This window comes from Neoarius graeffei, chromosome 7, assembly GCF_027579695.1.
Source record: "Neoarius graeffei isolate fNeoGra1 chromosome 7, fNeoGra1.pri, whole genome shotgun sequence".
Taxonomy (NCBI): Eukaryota; Metazoa; Chordata; class Actinopteri; order Siluriformes; family Ariidae; genus Neoarius; species Neoarius graeffei.
In genome coordinates this window covers 97,576,317-97,595,495 of record NC_083575.1, presented here as the reverse complement: position 1 = coordinate 97,595,495, position 19,179 = coordinate 97,576,317, and the positions used below count along the sequence as shown (strand labels likewise).

At 40.8% G+C, this 19,179-nt stretch overlaps 1 protein-coding gene across 5 annotated transcripts in view; it reads right to left on the bottom strand.

The window, feature by feature from the left end:
- cntln (centlein, centrosomal protein) overlaps positions 1-7,822 on the bottom strand; it is a 189,865-nt gene extending 182,043 nt beyond the window's left edge. For 4 of the 5 annotated variants that reach the window (XM_060926631.1, XM_060926634.1, XM_060926635.1 and 1 more), the window contains exons 1-3: positions 7,584-7,822; positions 5,895-5,987; positions 5,346-5,434 (exon numbers count right to left, since the gene is read on the bottom strand). In XM_060926631.1, coding sequence (XP_060782614.1) covers positions 5,346-5,434; positions 5,895-5,975 — 170 coding nt within the window. In that variant the 5' untranslated portion in view covers positions 5,976-5,987; positions 7,584-7,822. The remainder of the gene's footprint in view (positions 1-5,345; positions 5,435-5,894; positions 5,988-7,583) is intronic. The other variant, XM_060926632.1, reaches the window with a different exon arrangement.
- Positions 7,823-19,179: the final 11,357 nt, after the last annotated feature.

Here is a 19,179-nt window from a genome sequence, read left to right as displayed (position 1 = left end):
CAAATTTAGTCCAAATTGCTTGAAACTGCTCTCATTGAATTCAGAATTGAATGCAGAACAACAGACTTTTTACAGAATTAAAATATCTGTTCTTGAGATATTACAAGATTGAAGAAACGGCTGAATTTTTAGAAAACGGCCGTAATATTCTGTATGAGGATCACATGGTCCAAAATGGGCCTCATTAACCAATGAGATCAAATGTTTTTTCTTCATAACTTTTCTATTTTTCAAGATATTTACATGGAAATTGGAAGCACATGGATGGTTGTGTACTGAATACAAAGTTTGAAAAATTAGTAAAAACAAATTATGCAAATTAGTATTTAATTTGTGTTAATTATGCTAATTAATAAAAATCATTGCACTCAATAAAAAAAAGTAATAAATTATTTCTAATCCCCTCTTTGTGCTCTGTAGGCCTTTGTATTTACCAGTAGGACCAACTAGGGTTTATATGAAAGAATATAAATGATTATTTCGATTAATATTCACAGCTTTCAAGGTGAACCTCGAAAAAACTGATGCACATCCAATGAACAATTCACATTAACTCAACCGAAACTGACACTCGCGTTTCTGACTTCCGTTTTTTTTAAATCTCATTCTGACCACTAAGATCTCAATATTTTTCATCAAAACAATTACAGTTATATTCTAAAATAGTTATTTATTTACAGGAATCAGTTTGATGTCAAAAAATAAGTAGGTAAAGCTCTGAAAACTCACTTCAAAGTCTCCCGTGAATCAGAACATCAAAACTAGCAGAGGGAAAATTTTGCTGAATCCTTCATCAGAAACAGTGAGAGCGAGAGAACATCGCTATAAAAGTGATCTGACTGATATTGACTAGTAATCCAGTGGGAAACTGATCAGGAGAGAGAGAGAGAGAGAGAGAGAGAGAGAGAGAGAGAGAGCGCGCCTGACCGCTTTCCCGTGACGCAAAAAGCGCCGTCAGTTTCCCGACGTCCCGCGAGCACAGTTTTTACTCTGTTGTCTGCGTGGGTTTCCTCCGGGTGCTCCGGTTTCCCCCACAGTCCAAAGACATGCAGGTTAGGTTAACTGGTGACTCTAAATTGAGCGTAGGTGTGAATGTGAGTGTGAATGGTTGTCTGTGTCTATGTGTCAGCCCTGTGATGACCTGGCGACTTGTCCAGGGTGAACCCCGCCTTTCGCCCGTAGTCAGCTGGGATAGGATCCAGCTCGCCTCCGACCCTGTAGAACAGGATAAAGCGGCTACAGATAATGAGATGAGAAAGAATGTACCAACTTCAACCTGCCGTTACTCCCAAAGTACTGAACAGATCTTAACCAGATACATTTCTTTGGAAAACAGAGATTATAAACTTTTTAATGAGAGTATTCACGATAGAAAATATTCAAGAGTTAAACAGTGACAGGTTTGGAAACTCAGATGAGCGTCTGCATGCACAGTTTTCACAGCACGGCCAGCAAGAGTCTGATACGCCTAATAAATAATCCTTAAAGAGGAAAACTGTACAATTTTGCACATTTGAACTTTCTAAAAATGTGCTATTACATATTCTATTCCATACATTTTTATTAAAATGCAATTGATTCATAAACAATTAGAAACAGAAGCCCAAGCGTGAGTGAGTCAGTGTTTATTAGATTATAGACAATTCAGAGCAAACCATGTGGGTTTGGACAAGAAACACGACAAACTATTCAGCGAAATCCCGGGTTCTGAGAGACAGGATCCAAACAAAAATAATTACATTTCAAATCAAATGGCAGCACATTGGTGCAGTGGTTAGCACTGTCACCTCACAGTAAGAAGGTTCCGGGTTTGAATCTCATGTCTGTGTGGGTTTCCTCCAAGTGCTCCGGTTTCCTCTCACAATCCAAAGACGTGCAGATTCGGTAAAATCCCCAGCCACTGGGGTTACACAAGACAGCGCATACTTAGTGCCAGTCCCAAGCCCGGATAGACTGGGGAGGGTTGCATCAGGAAGGGCACCCGGTGTAAAAGCTACACCAGATCAAATATGCGGGACAGATCTGCTGTGGCGAAGCCGAATGTACGGGAGCAGCCGAAAGGAGACGACGATGACATTTCACATCAAATAAACAGAAACAATGGAAGTGTAATAAATCTGTAGTGAATGCTGGGTTGTGATTGCCACCACTGGAACAGAGCAATCAGAAGGAGTGATTGGGACAGGACAGAAGATCTGTAATGATTTTTCGACGTCTCCTTTGATGTTCTGCGTGTCCTGTCCAGCTGTTGGACTGAATTAAACTGAAGTATTATTAATCTCAGGGTTTTACAGGCTGTTGAAATGCAGCAGTGTTGGTTTTACATTGTGATAATTTCATCCTGTATCACTGAAATTATATTTTTGTGAAACCACTGATCCTTGCTCTCGAAGGGAACTGAAAGCTTCTCCGAGTTTATTTCTGAGACAGGGCCATATCACCACTTCTAAACAAGTGAAAAACAAGTGGACGGTTTTTCCACTCTGTTGTATTTTTCTTGACGCAAACCAAAGCCTTGGATTAAAACAAATGGACGGAAAACACGCCGAGGATCCGGCTTTGTGTACGCTGGGCTTTATGTCGAAGAGATGATGGGCGGCGGCGAGGATCGACACTAATCTCAGAACGTATTCCTCCAGCGAGAAAGCATCTTAAACAGGACTGTGTGAAGGACGGGTGGAGTCGGTCACGTATGAAACGAGCCTCTTTAACCGCGAGTTCCCATGCCGCTCGCTAGAACGCAGCTCACTCCCTGCGCAGGTCATCTTAGCCACCCTAAATCTGCTGTTTATCCCTTAAAGAAGGGCACTTGGCAGAGCTTTTCTTCTGCACGACGTGAAGTGAGCAAGCACGTTTTCATTAGAGAGAGGTTCTGCGGCCGGGCAAATCTGCAGAGGATGAGGGAGGATTAGAGCCGCCTCGGCTCGCCGCTCTCTGACGCCTTTATAACCCCGCTGCAAAAAAACTGAGGAATAAAACCAAAAGGAAACAGAACTCCCGCTGGATTGAGGGTTCCACAGAGACGCATGTCTCAAACTCCAGCTTTAATCCAGCACCAGAACCTCCAGGGCTTTAACACTGCTCTGTAACGCCTGTGTTTATCTTTCACAATTTAACATCAATTAAAAAAAAAAAAAAAGCTATTCGGATAACTGAGGGTTCTTCACATCCTAAAAAAGGTTGTTTCCAGGTGAAATCTGCTCTGAGGTTCTTTATAAAATAAAGTGGAGTTTCAGCACAGCAAACTGCACTCTTTAAAGATGAGAACCTTGATAGAACCCTTTCTAATAGAGGTGTATTTTCATTCTTAAAAGTAAAGTGTGCGCTCTTCAGGGTTCTGCAGTTTGTCTCACTGGTAAAAGTTTTATCTTTGAGTGCATCTCAGACAATTAGATGCAAAAAAATATATAATTTTTCATAATTTAATTCAAAAAGAAACTTTCATACATTCTATATTCATTACAGGTAAAATTAAATATCTCAAGATTTTTTTGTTTTAATTTTGATGATTATGGTTTCTAGCTTGTGAAAATCAGAAATTCAGTCTCAGATTATTAGAATATTTTTTAAGATCAATTTAAAAAAAAAGATTTACAATACAGAAATGTCTAACTTCTGAAAATTATGTTCATTTATACACTCAGTACTTGGTTGGGGCTCCTTTACCATGAATTACTGTATCAATGCGGTGTGGCATGGAGGTGATCAGTCTGTGGCACTGCTGAGGTGTTACTGAAGCCCAGGTTGCTTTGATAGTGGCCTTCAGCGTATCTGTATTTTTGGGTCGGGTGTTTCTCATCTTCCTCTTGACAATACCCCATAGATTCTCTCTAGGGTTCAGGTCAGGCGAGTCGGCTAGCCAATCCAGGACAGTAATATCAGGGTCCGCAAACCATTTGGTAGTAGTTCTGTCACTGTGTGCAGGTGCCAAGTCCTGCTGGAAAAGGAAATCAGCATCTCCATCAAGCTTGTCAGCAGATGGAAGCATGAAGTGTTCTAATATCTCCTGGTAGACGCTGCATTGACATTGGACTTGATAAAACACAGTGGACCGACACCAGCAGATGACATGGCACCCCAAATCATCACAGACTGCAGAAACTTCACACTGGGCTTCAAACACTTTGGACTCTGTGCTTCACTCTTCCTCCAGACTCTTCCTTGATTTCCAAATGAAATGCAAAATTTATTTTCATCTGAAAAGAGGACTTTGGACCACTGAGCAACAGTTCAGTTCTTTCTCTCCTTAGCCCAGGCAAGACACTTCTGGCGTTGTCTCTGGTTCGGGAGTAGCTTGATATTAGGAATGTGACAGTTGTAGCCACTTTCCTGAAGGCGTCTGTGTGTGGTGGCTCTTGATGCACCAACACCAGCCTCAGTCCACTCCTTGTGAAGCTCTCCCAAGTTCTTGAATCAACTTTTCTTGACGATCCTCTCAAGGCTGCGCTCATCCCTGTTACTTGTGCACCTTTTCCAGCCAGCCTTTTCAGCAATGACCTTCTGTAGCTTATCCTCTTTGTGGAGGGAGTTAATGATCGTCTTCTGGACACCTGTCGAGTCAGCAGTCTTCCCCATGATTGTAGTTGTGTGGACTGAACTAAACTGAGAGATACACGGGATTTATACTGTTTTAAGCTGGGCAGACACTGTGCGATTTTTTCAATCGCGGTATTCAGCTGCTGCTCACACTGTACGAGTGAATCGCAGAGGTAAACAGCACGCAGCTTACAATTCCTGTTCTCACACTATACGATCCGATGCTCGGATCCGATGCTCAGGATTTCAAACAGGTTTGATTTTCATCCGATCGATCGGGAGGAGGTCGTGAGGTGCTAATCGCTTGTCGTTACCCCATGTATACTACACGATCCGAGACGCACGATTGAGCCAAAACTCGGCCCGATCTCCAAAATAGTCGCACGAGTGAAAATCATGTCAAAATCGGGCCAAAAATCGCACAGTGTATGCCCAGCTTTACTCAAAATGAAATACTCATATTTTGATATTTTTTTTTATTTGTTGCGCTGTAAGTCATAATTATCAAAAATTTAAAATAGAAAAATGCTTGAAACATTTTAGTTTACTTGTAATGAATCTAGAGTAGATTCAATTTTCACCTTCTTAAATAACTGATGGTAAAAATACTGAACTTTTTCACGATATTCTAATGGTTTGAGATGCACTAGTCGAACCCTCCGTTACGGTTCTCCCCAGAGAGAGACACCAGAATATATCAGGAGGAAATAGAACGAGTGCGTGAATATAAATCTGCACTGCTGTCAGAGCTGCTATTAAAGAAATTAATCAACACCTTCTGACCAATCAGAGTGAGGTATAAGACTCACCGCTCCACCACTAAACTCACGGCCTGTGTCAGGTCCGGATTCGCTGCCTGGAGCCGTTTCCATAGCGACCACACAAACTCCTTATCTGCCTGTTTAAAAAGAACCACAACTCAGTGTTTTTCTGGAACTTCATTTCAGCCAATATTTTGGGACACGTCACAATTAGCTCTTGATCAAATGCACATTCTTAAAATAATAATACAGATATAATAAAAAATCAGTGTTTAACAGTTTAAGTCTTTAAACAATGTGAATATTATTCAGTCTTTAACAAAAATTAATATTTCAGTTGCGAGAACAATTATATTAAGTTAAAAAAATCAACCAGTTTAAATCAAAACCACAGTGAAATAAATATTTCTTGTTTTTTATTTCCTCTGAATAAAGTGACTTCTATTAAAGTTTAGATTTCTCTCAGATTTTCTACACAATAAAAAATAAAATAAATCTGAAGAGAACAGAAACCAGATGACTGTGTTTATAATCTCAGAGCCAGTAATTATTACTGTTGTTATTGAGTGAGTGAGTGAGTGAGTGAGTGAGTGAGACCTGACACTGAGCGAGCTCCTGACTCAGACTCTTGACTTCCTCCTGCAGCAGGAGCACTCTCTCACCATCTCTGGAGGACATCACTCATCTGATCTGAGAGAGAGAGAGAGAGAGAGAGAGAGAGAGAGAGAGGTGTAATAGTTGGTTATAATCTCAGAACCTTACACCCAGATTAAACTCCTTCTTTAATGAATTGTCTTTGATCTTGTGTATTTATTTTATTACTGTATAATTTAAAGGTGTAAATATTTTGTGTAAAATGATGGACAGGTCTGTATCTGATTCTTATCTACACATTTCTTTTTGTAAAGCTGCTTCAGTCACTTTTACATACCCACTAAACTTATTTTATTTATTTTAGTCACATATCAGATCATTATTCATTTATTAACCCCGCCGACAGTAGTCGGAGGGGTTATTATTTTCACCTGCGTCAGTCTGTGTGTGTGTGTGTGTGTGTGTGTGTATCTGTCTGTCTGTCTGTCTGTCTGTGTGTGTGTCTGCAAGATATCTCAAGAACCAATGGATCGATTTGGACCAAATTTTGTACGTGTTGCCAATCACCCAGGAAGGAAACCATTAAATTTTGGAGGTCAAAGGTCAAGGTCATGGCAATTTTCGCCCAATGTATTTTAATAGGGAAAAGGCGGGGTTTGCACTCGTTAGAGTGTCCCTGTCTAGTTAATAATAATTATTTATGGGATCGGTGGCACGGTGGTGTAGTGGTTAGCGCTGTCGCCTCACAGCAAGAAGGTCCGGGTTCGAGCCCCATGGCCAGCGAGGGCCTTTCTGTGCGGAGTTTGCATGTTCTCCCTGTGGGTTTCCTCCGGGTGCTCCGGTTTCCCCCACAGTCCAAAGACATGCAGGTTAGGTTAACTGGTGACTCTAAATTGAGCGTAGGTGTGAATGTGAGTGTGAATGGTTGTCTGTGTCTATGTGTCAGCCCTGTGATGACCTGGCGACTTGTCCAGGGTGAACCCCGCCTTTCGCCCGTAGTCAGCTGGGATAGGATCCAGCTCGCCTGCGACCCTGTAGAACAGGATAAAGCGGCTACAGATAATGAGAAGAGATGAGATTTATGGGATCTTTGTTTTTTTTCCTTCTCCGTGAAACACCTTGAGCTCGTTCACTGTATAAAATGTGCTCTTAACAATAACAAACACACTTTTATATATATATATATATACACACAGACACACACTTTTTATTTTAATAGATGTAAAAAACAGTTCAATGTTTCAGTGTGAAGGAAAAACGAAAGAAAGAAAGAAAGAAAGAAAGAAAGAAAGAAAGAAAGAAAAATGAAAACAGAAAACAGGCAAAAGATAACATTTATATAAAAGCATAGCAATAATAATAATAATAATAATAATAATAATAATAATAAATATTGCGTGTAGAAATAGAATAAAAGTACAATAATTAAAATGGCATAAAATACTGTAAAAGTAATGTAGATTAATAGAAAAATAAACTAGAAACTAGTTTAATAAATATATATTTTAGTTTTTTAAAGCAGGAATAATGGAGTGAGGATTTTACACGAGCTTGTTCACCAGCTAACTGGCAGAAATGATTCAGACTGAACAATATTAACACTAAAGTGCTGTAATGTCTGAGGATTAATTTCTGAAGTTTATTTAAAGAAAAACGACTGAAAATAACTTTATAAATCTTTCAGAGACTCACGCGCACAGCGGCCCGGGATCCTGAGAGGATAAAACCCACCCGTAAAGGACCAGCGGCCAGTTTATTCAGGAGGAGTGTCTCAAATAAATATCACTATTACATACAATCTAATGAGCATACTCTAATAAAATAAATCAATCACTCATCATGTTAATCGAAGCGTTGCTAACTGTTTGTTGACGCTTTCAAACGGACGCGCCGTTTTCCGTGTTGTTGTCTTCGCGACACTTTTGCGACACGGTTTACGGCTGGTTGTAGTTCTGAGCATGGGAGTTGTAGTCTATTAGTGACATTTACGCGCTAAGCATGAATTTAAATTGTAAAACTACCCTTTCGCGACAGAAAAGCACAACATTTCCTTAAAAAATTGTAATAGAAGTAAATAAGAGAGGTATATAGTGATCTCTATGGCAGTACATGCTAATAAAGATGATTAGCTGATGATGTGTCTATATTTTTACATAATATTAAGGAGCTAGCAATCAAAGCCCCAGAGAAATCTGAGCGAGTGAGAATTAAGTCCCACATCACACAAAAAAAGACACTGGAAATGTCACAGTTATCATCTGTCCTGCTCCAGAGCAGTTCAAATTGACTTAGCGCTGTGATTAAGGCCTTGACCTGCCATGCTACGTGTCATTACTGCACTCATTTGAGCTGCGATTTCACACGCATTCGACCGACCACTAATCCGCAACATCTGCCCCGTAAGCCGAGCAGACACACAGCAGTTATGAATTGCCTCGTTCTTCTCTCTTCTTCAACAAACTTCTTTCTTTCCTAATGATAAGGAGCAGTCATCTGTCATGTGTTCATTGACATCAGCTTCTAAAGGCCAGCAAGTCATTACTGTAACACGGCAAACAGTCTGGTCGAACATCACGCACAGCACGGTTACGCTAAACTTAGCCGAAATATCAGATTAAAAACTGGGGAAACAAAAATCCCTTGCTTACGTTATAGCGAAACTATAGTTACTGTTAGCTGATTTCTCACTTAGTAAGGTTCACTAGTCTCATTAGAAAGGGAATCATAAATTATCATATCTTCTCTCTGTAAAATCGTTCTTGTAAACAGTAGCATAGAGTTTCTTAAACATTTTTAGTGCCTCCATTTTAAGTGGTTCTCGTGATTGCCTTAAAGTGCATATCATGGGTAAATTCAGGAGCAAGATCAATGTAATTCTCATAGTTTATATTAAACTTTGGTCAAATATCTGTCACATTTTGCATTTTGTGCAATTTTTTTACCTTGCGCAATACCAGAAAAATCCAGTTGAAATCAAGCCATTTGAGACGAATTGGCCCGCCTCTGAAAAAACTTGGCATTTGGATTTCCCGGCAAACACTGATTTCCGTGACGTCACATGCGGGACGCCTCCTTCTGAATCCTACGTCAGCGCTGGTTTGTTTATGAGAAAACGACCTGGTGGTTTTCTGCAAATTTCTTCAACGTTATCGCGTAATTATTAAAATGGTTAACAGATGCATTGTAGGAGGGTGTAGCAACACCAATCTTGATGGGATTAGTACTCATCGTTTCCCAAAAGACCGGACAATGAGAGAGAAATGGGAGCGCTTGGTCTACACAGGCTGTGCACTGAAACCGTGCAAAGCTCGCACAGCCTGCTGGCGCTTCCGCAGGTGACGTCACGAATCTGGCTCCAGACTCCCTTGGGATTTTTCCAGACGCGTTTTGTTATTTTATTTTTTTCTGCTGTAGACAGATGGCCTTGTGCAAAATTACCCTTCTGGATGAGTGTGTAAAGGGACATACTTTAAATATAAAAAAAAAACCGAAATTGGTCCAGAATATGCACTTTAATAATGCTTATAGTGACAGAACTTCTCTCTAGTGCTGCTGTATTTCCTGTAACACACAATCCACATAATGCAAGGAAACTTTCTTATTTCAAGATCAAAATGTATCTTTATATTTCCACATGTAATGTTTTTATGAATCAGTGAGTGTGTATCTGCAGCTCTCCACTCTAATGAGGCGACTGGGCTTGTGCGTCCCACTGCAGCGTCTCAGAGTCGGGAGATAGAGCTCCACATCGCGCAGCTCATCTCCACTCTTACATCCAACCTCCATCCAACAAGCACACTGAACCCTGGGTCACATAAATAAGTGTTAGAAAACAATGCAAGTCGTTTATCAAGTTCATGTGAATTTCGCTGTGGTATCGGACCAGGTGGGTGGAGCACAGAAGCACGGCAGGCCAGAACTGAGTTCTCAAAAAACGATTTATTGCTAGCTTTTCAGCCTTTTTCTAATTCCCAGCCACGCGTGCGCACACACACGTGTTCTGGTTGGGGAGAGAGAGCTCCCTTTCTCTGCTCTCCTCTCCTTTTAAAGGGTGCAGTCACTGGGAAAGACACACAAACACAGGTTAATCCCCATCAGATGCAATGATTCCACCACTTACCTTCCCTGACTCCGCCCTCCATTCACAGACCGATGCATGGCCACGCCCCCGCTGCCACATTCACATAATATTTTCATGAGTGTAAAACATCAAAAACATCTCGGCCAGCATGCCTAAGGGCACAGAGTGCTCATTTCTGTGCTTTTCTGAACCGGTTTAGTAAATATAATGTTCTGTAAATATTATAAACATGTGGTAGCACTGTACATGTTGACTGTGACAGAACTTTCACCAGGTTATGGATTTTAACTGACGCCAGAGAAATATCGCCTAAGTACTGTTTACATAAGGACACACACTTCAACATACAGCATGAAGACTGCATCCTCTTTATTTTTATTTATTTTTATTGAAAATATGTTATTTGCTAAAGTCCAGTATAAAGGCCAGGGTGATTAACAGGGCAGTGTGTTGGAGGCAGCACCGCTGTGATGAGGTGTAATGAAACAACAACAACAAGATAATAATAATGGGTGGCACGGTGGTGTAGTGGTTAGCACTGTCGCCTCACAGCAAGAAGGTCCTGGGTTCGAGCCCCGTGGCCGGCGAGGGCCTTTCTGTGTGGAGTTTGCATGTTCTCCCCGTGTCCGCGTGGGTTTCCTCCGGGTGCTCCGGTTTCCCCCACAGTCCAAAGACATGCAGGTTAGGTTAACTGGTGACTCTAAATTGAGCGTAGGTGTGAATGTGAGTGTGAATGGTTGTCTGTGTCTATGTGTCAGCCCTGTGATGACCTGGCGACTTGTCCAGGGTGAACCCCGCCTTTCGCCTGTAGTCAGCTGGGATAGGCTCCAGCTCGCCTGCGACCCTGTACAGGATAAGTGATTGTGGATAATGGATGGATGGATGAATAATAATAATTAGGGTTTATTATCTCATCTCATCTCATTATCTCTAGCCGCTTTATCCTTCTACAGGGTCGCAGGCAAGCTGGAGCCTATCCCAGCTGACTACGGGCGAAAGGCGGGGTACACCCTGGACAAGTCGCCAGGTCATCACAGGGCTGACACACAGACAACCATTCACACTCACATTCACACCTACGGTCAATTTAGAGTCACCAGTTAACCTAACCTGCATGTCTTTGGACTGTGGGGGAAACCGGAGCACCCGGAGGAAACCCACGCGGACACGGGGAGAACATGCAAACTCCGCACAGAAAGGCCCTCGCCGGCCCCGGGGCTCGAACCCAGGACCTTCTTGCTGTGAGGCGACAGCGCTAACCACTACACCACCGTGCCGCCCGGGTTTATTATATTATTATTAAATAATCCATAAATTAATTTTATATGCATATGTTATACATAATGGTGAGTAAAAAGCTCCTAATATTCCCACTGCACCAATGAGCTCAGCTAGCTTTTAAACCTTTCTTTTAAAGTTTGACATAGGTGCTGGGTGACAGATGAAGTGTGTGATTATTTAATCACTTTAATTATCAAACTCTTGAACATTACTGAAGGCAGTAGACACTCACGTTTGAGCTTCTTTCTGTTCAGGGCAGCTCCACATCTCCGGCTGTGTGAGGGTGTGACTGTGGTGTCTGATATTTTATTACATCATCACTTGCACTGTGTGTGTGTGTGTGTGTGTGTGTGTGTGTGTGTGTGTGTGTGTGTGTGTGTGTGTGTGTGTTTAATGACAGGTTATTACACATCAGAGCAGATAAATCACTGCACTGTCTCCTTTAATCTGCACCGAGACCAGCTTCCTGCATTACAGGAGGCGTTTACAAGTTCCAACTCTGAACACCTTCATACCCTTTTTTTGCCTTTTTTCATTTTATTCTCTTTTTTCTATTATATTTTTCATCATTACATAAATGATAATACTCTACGGTACATAAATTACAGAACAGATTACAGTCCTTTCATTCATCACATCTGATGTGAAAAGCTGCTCATCTGTTTTCGTTAAATGAAGTCACAAGAAAATTTTACACACACACACACACACACACACACACACACACACACACACACACACACACACACACACACACACCAGTTTCTATGGTGACAGGTCTTGACAACGCTGTTTGAATGAGTCTTTGCTGACCAGACAGTGTATTTTGCCAATATCAAACCTCCCCTTTATCTCCAAGATCGTTGAAAAAGCTGTGGCACAGCAGTTATGCTCATATTTACATAGGAATAACATCCATGAAATGTATCAGTCAGGATTTAGACCTCATCATAGCACAGAGACAGCTCTGGTTAAAGTAGTAAACGACCTACTGTTGGCGTCTGATCAGGGCTGTGTCTCGCTGCTTGTGTTGCTTGACCTTAGTGCAGCATTTGATACCATTGATCATTCCATTCTTCTGGATAGACTAGAAAATGTTGTGGGAGTTAAGGGAACGGCCCTCTCCTGGCTCAGCTCTTATTTAAAGGGGAACTGAAGTCATTTTTAAATTTGCTTTATTTCTTAATTAACGTGTTATTCAATTATGTTTTTGGTTTTATTAACCTTATATCGTGACTCATATTGGCATATTATATTACACTTATCAGCCTTTTCAGTTTTTAGCCATGTTGAATGACGTTTCTATGGTCCACGGCAGGTGTCACTTATCCATGCGATCTTCATGAGACTTGTGCGAGACTTCAAACGTGAAGTGTCAGCGCCACCATTTTGAAAACTGTTTACACAGCGGCCAGATCACCATATCATTCCAATTTAGATTAATTTTGAGATTTGCCAGCTTCATCAGTGATGGAGTGTCAGTCCTGCGCGCTGTGGCGTGTGCACCTGAAGGCATGCTACAGGCTGCGCGCGCCGACTGGACTCCAGCACGCGCGCAGTGAACAAGGCACATCTGAGCTCAATTTAGGAACTATAGGGGTGTTCACACGGCAACTTTTACTCCGGAGTAGCGCCGGGGCTGCCCCGGTAGAGCGTTCACACGGTACAAAGTTATACCGGTGTAGCCCCTGAAAGCTGCTTAAACCGGTGCAAATCTAACCCTGCTCGGGAGGTGGTTTAAGAAATTTACTCCGGAGTAAATGCTAGTTTGCGGGGCAGCACCGATATAAAATGGGACGTCTGAATGCTACTGGGGTAGACTCGCTACGCGTGAGGAGAGTTGATTACATACGGGCATTGCATAATTTGCATCCTGGTATTTTGCACTTCCAAAATGGCGAATATCAACAACACCACGTGTGAGATAAGAAACGAGCACAGAGGAGTGAACTGGGGCGACGATGAAACGTCAGCACTGATTGGGACCATCCAAGCCCAACTAGAAGGATCCCGGCGAAATAAAGCGGTATTCCAAAAAATAGGTGAGAAAATAAGGGCAGAAGGATTCAACCGCACCGGCGATCAGTGCCGCCAAAAAATTAAAAGTCTTAAGCAAGATTATAAAAAAGTGACTGATAATAACAACAAATCTGGTCGGGGGAGGAAAACATGCAAATTTTATGATCGACTACATGATATCCTCGGGCTCCGTCCAGCCAGTGTACCACATCACCTCGTCAGCATTGGCGCTTCCAACTCGCCGTCCCCTGGCCCGAGCACGCTGCTAGAGCCACAGAGTCCGACCCCGGTCGATAGTGACGAGGGGACCAGCGACATGGACGAAGTCCCGGCGTGTGCCCCCGCTCCCAGTACGAGTGCAGCATCAGTAGACAATATAAGCGCCAGTGAAGAAGGTGAGGACAGGGTCATGATGACCAAGAAAGCAGTGGTGATATCAGCCTGGGGTATAGGCCTACTTCAACCCCAAAACCAACCAAAAGAAGGAAAACAAAAGCTGATCAATTCAAAAAATATATGGAGGAAACATTCAAAATGTTTGTGGAGAGCCAGAAAGCAAATATGAAGGTACACACACACACACACACACACACACACACACACACACATATATATATATATATATATATATATATATATATATATATATATATATATATATATATATATATATAGTAAGTTTAATATTATTTCAGCTCTTCATTGATAATGAAAATAAAAAGATGGCTCTAGAACAAGAGACGGAAATGAAGAGATGGAGGGAAGAAATGGCATGGGAGGAACAGAAAAGGAAAGAGGAGAGAGAGGCAGAAGAGAAGAGACGAAGGGAAGAGAGGGAAGTGGATGACCGGAGGAGGAGAGAAGATCGGGAACACCAGATTCGCATGATGTCCATGCTTCTACAACTGCAAAACCCTGGCAGTCGTGCTGGTACCAGTGCAGGTGGCTACGAGCAGTCACCGAATCATCCAATGACGAGTGCATTGGATATTTTAGACCCTCCCGTGTACCAAGATATGTAGACCCTGTTGCCATAATATATATATATATATATATATATATATATATATATATATATATATATATATATATATATATATATATATATGTGTGTGTGTGTGTGTGTGTGCCAAATTTGTATTTTCTTTTGTAATTTTCATGTAGAGATTCGGTTCAAAGGTTATGTTATTAGTGTGTAATGTTTACATGAATTGTATCTGAAAGTGCTAAAATGTAATTAGACTCTAATATAGTTATTTTACAATTCACAAAGTTTTGAAGATTTTTGTGCCAAATTTAAGTGCTAAGTTATAAGCATTTTCTTATCATATTTTTCAAGTTATAGCATGTTTAAAGTTTTAAGGATAAAAACATAAAAATATGCCATTGTCTGAAAATAATAAAAAATATATATTTAAAATGGCAGTATTTTTTCGAGATTTTCAAATCAATGATATATGTGTTCGTATTTGAAAGTGATAAAATGTAATTAATATTATTTTAGAATTCACATAGTATATGAATGTGTAGATGTTTTAAAGATTTCTGTGCCAAATTAAATTTTGTATTCGAGTGCCAAATCACAAGTATTTTCATATATATATATATATACATACATATATATATATATATATATATATATATATATATATATATATATATATATATATATATATATATATATATATATATATATATATATATATATATATATATATATAGTGTGTTTAAAGTTTCACGGATAAAAGAAACATATCAAATATCATATGCGTTTTTCAGAAAATAAAAATTTTATTTAGTGTAGCAATACTTTTTCTGTTTTGTAAAATCAATAATACATAATATTTTGTAGCTTATTGAATACACATTACTAGTAATTATATCAATACAATTAAGGCATTAATTTGTTAAATGCACTAGTAGGGCCTGTCGTATGACTGCTGCACTGTCACATGGTCTTTGGTCGTCTCTCGTTTCATCTCTCGTATCATTGTCAATTTCACAACTTGCCACCATCCATTCGTTGTCAAAATTTTCTCCCCATTTCTCGCACAAGTTATGCAGTATACAACATGCTGCAAAAATGTTATTGAGGTTCTCCAGGTGTGTTTCCTGTCTTCTGAGCAGAATCCTCCATCAACCTTTTAACCTGCCAAATGCATTTTCTACAACCATCCGTGCCTTGCTATGTTTATAGTTGAATTCTTTTTGAGATTGTGTCAGTCTACCATTGTCTGAAAAAGGCTTTATAAGCCACGTTGATAAGGGATATGCTGCATCACCCAACAGCACTAATGGTACTGACACTCCACCAATATCCCATTTATCTCCCCAAAACAATGAGCCAGATAATATGTTTTGATATAGAGGCGAGTTTGCAAAAACTCATGCGTCATGTACACTACCCGGCCAGCCAATAAAAAGTCTATAAATCTATAGCTGCTATCAACAACTGCTTGCATAATAACAGAATAAAATCCTTTTCTGTTGTAGTAGTCAGTATGACAATCGTGTGGTCGAATAATAGGAATATGTGTACCATCGATCGCACCCAGCACTTGAGGAAAGCCCCAGCGCTGTTCAAAATTTCGGACATTTTCAATCATCAGTTCACCAACAGGCCATTTAATAAAATCTTGGCTCATTTCCGAAACAATGGCAGAACAAGTCTGGTGAACGATGACACAGACTGTGTTTTTAGCAACACCGAAAAGATGTCCTATCGTTCTATAGCACGCATTGGTAGCCAGTTTCCATAGGGTGATCACGACCCGTTTTTCAACACTGATCGGCACTCACATGACAGTCGTTACATGTGAGAGGGATGGACGAAGCTTAGCACACAAATATCCGAATGCTTCTTTGCTCATTCTGAAGTTTGATATCCAGTCTGAATGAGTAAACGATCCGTTGACAATTCTCTCCCACCGAACAGAACTGCGTGTCTTCATCCACGTTGTTTTCCCGGTGCTTGGTGATGCCATGACAACCGTCCACATGGCCATGAACAACACAAAGTCGTCGATTTGTTGCCGAATGAATTGTAGAATGCGTTGTTTTCGTGCTCTCTTGTACTTGCGCAACTTTTCCTTTCTCTCTTTTACCCTTTTACGGTGTCTGATAGACCACAACGTAGAAAGTTTGTCTGGAGAAGTATAAACCATGGTTTTTCGATATATCAATCACAAACAAGGCGGGAAAAGGAAATACATTTTCACGCATGCGCATATTTCATTTCTGCATTATTACTATTGTATAGCACGATTACAAAAACTGCCGTGTGAACGCAAGTGGGGCTGCACCGGCGCTAACACGCTTCTCTCTAGTAAGCAGGGTTGTGACGTGTGAACGATCCACAAAATTTACACCGGTGTAAGATATATTGCAACAAAATACATGGGTGCAGCATCGATGCAAATATGTGCCGCGTGAACACCCTTTACGGTATGTGTTTGCCTACTTAAGGACTGTGCTGATGCATTTGCACCACAAAATATCACGATACGCATGTACGCATTATCGAGCCTTTCTACCCGTTGTCTTGATTTCCTGTTTCACGATCCTTGTTCCTGTTTCTTGTTCTTGTCCTGGCTTAGTCTTTGATGTACTGTTTGCGCCTCAACCGACCCTTTTGCCTGTATCCTCGTTTTTGATCTAGCCTGCCGTTTTGGATTGTTTGCCTGTGTATATATTGTCTCACTGTATATATATTCTGCACTTTATTAAACTGTATACTCCTGCACATACATCAGCCTCCCTCGCGTACGCGAAATGGAGATTATTCCATACGACTTTGAACCAACGTGGAGTAGAGAAGAGTTGGAAAGACAACAGGATACACTGTAAAAAAAAATCCGTTGTTTTTACGGAAAAATACTGGCAGCTGTGGTTGCCAGAATAATCCTGTTAAAAATACAGTGAAATGTAAACAACATTACAGAATAACTTGTACATTTCACTGGGATTCCATGTACAATTAATGATAACTAAATGTAAATTTTACAGGTATTCAATGTACAATAATCAATACATAACTGTTAATTTTATGGATATTCATTGTACAATAAAAAATCATCTAGGAATGAATTGCGAGTGTTCTCGATTATTGGTTTTTGTGGCTCCAAAATGATGGTTACAAGCAATGATCTACTAGACAGATATTTTATTTGATTTAGAGTTTTACGAAATGTGCCGGAGAGCCTCTACTGACATTTTTTTATTTTTTTAACAGGGCAATGATGTAATTTAAACTATCACATTCTGTTTTAGTATTACAGTTTGTCTGTGTTTAAACTACAACAATTTGTAAATTGTTGTGCAAAAAAATATGATCAATTCAACATATTCTTACTGTTAAATTAACAGTGGTATTTGGTTAGGAGTTTTACAGTATATTGATGTAAATTACACACTGCTTCATTGTTTTTGTATTTACAGGTTTTTTATGTCATGATTTTACATAAATTCACTGTTAATTCTACGGACATTTTTTACAGTGTAAGGACGAGTCCGTCACACTGGTATTTACGTCATTACTGTCACACAATTAAAACGTGCCAGATCAGGCGGCTGGTGGGTTTTCAAAATAATAAATACATGCATGTATTTTTGTGATAAATACATATTATACTGAGCGCATTTCCCACATAATCCTCACTAAGGTTTTGGACAGCACTACAAAATGGTGTCCCCACTATATAGTGCTCTATATAGTGAGTAGGGAGTGATTTTGGACACAGGGAAAACTTCCAGCTTGATTACGTCAGCATTCGAAGGAGGGCGCGCGCATCTTTTGACAACGTTGGCAAATGTTGGTCACTTTGATTTCCGCTGTACATTTTACTTCCGTCCTACGATGTCTCGCACAGGTCACAGCGAATCTCATTTACGGCCATTGCTTTGACATATGGACTGATACAGTCAAAGTAAAAAGTTTGTGAACCCATTGGAATTTTCTATATTTATGTCTAATTCCGGTGGCACGGTGGTGTAGTGGTTAGCACTGTCGCCTCACAGCAAGAAGGTCCTGGGTTCGAGCCCTGGGTCCGGCGAGGGCCTTTCTGTGTGGAGTTTGCATGTTCTCCCCGTGTCCGCGTGGGTTTCCTCCGGGTGCTCCGGTTTCCCCCACAGTCCAAAGACATGCAGGTTAGGTTAACTGGTGACTCTAAATTGAGCGTAGGTGTGAATGTGAGTGTGAATGGTTGTCTGTGTCTATGTGTCAGCCCTGTGATGACCTGGCGACTTGTCCAGGGTGTACCCCGCCTTTCGCCCGTAGTCAGCTGGGATAGGCTCCAGCTTGCCTGCGACCCTGTAGAAGGATAAAGCGGCTAGAGATAATGAGATGAGATGAGATGAGATGTCTAATTCCTATATAAAACATGGTCATATCTTCATGTAAGTCACAATAATGAACAAAGACAGTCTCCTTGTAGTATCTGACCAGGTGGGTGGAGCACAGAAGCACAGCAGGCCAGAACTGAGTTCTCAAAAACTTTTATTTTTAGCTTTTCAGCTTGTCTTTCACACTCTCCCAGCCACACACACACACACACACACACACACACACACACACACACACACACACACACACACACACACCTGTTCTGGTTGGGGAGAGAGAGCTCCCTTTCTCTGCTCTCCTCTCCTTTTAAAGGGTGCGGTCACTGGGGAAGACACACAAACACAGGTTAATTCCCATCAGGTGCAGTGATTCCACCACTTACCTTCCCTGACTCCGCCCTCCATTCGCAGACTGATGCTTGGCCACACCCCCGCCGCCACACTCCTATAACTAAAGATACACAGATTTTCAAAGAATGTTTGACCATATTGAATAAATCATTCAAACTGTGAAACTGAAGGTTGGAAAAAGTAAGTGAACCCTAAAGCCCCGGTCACACCGCCCGA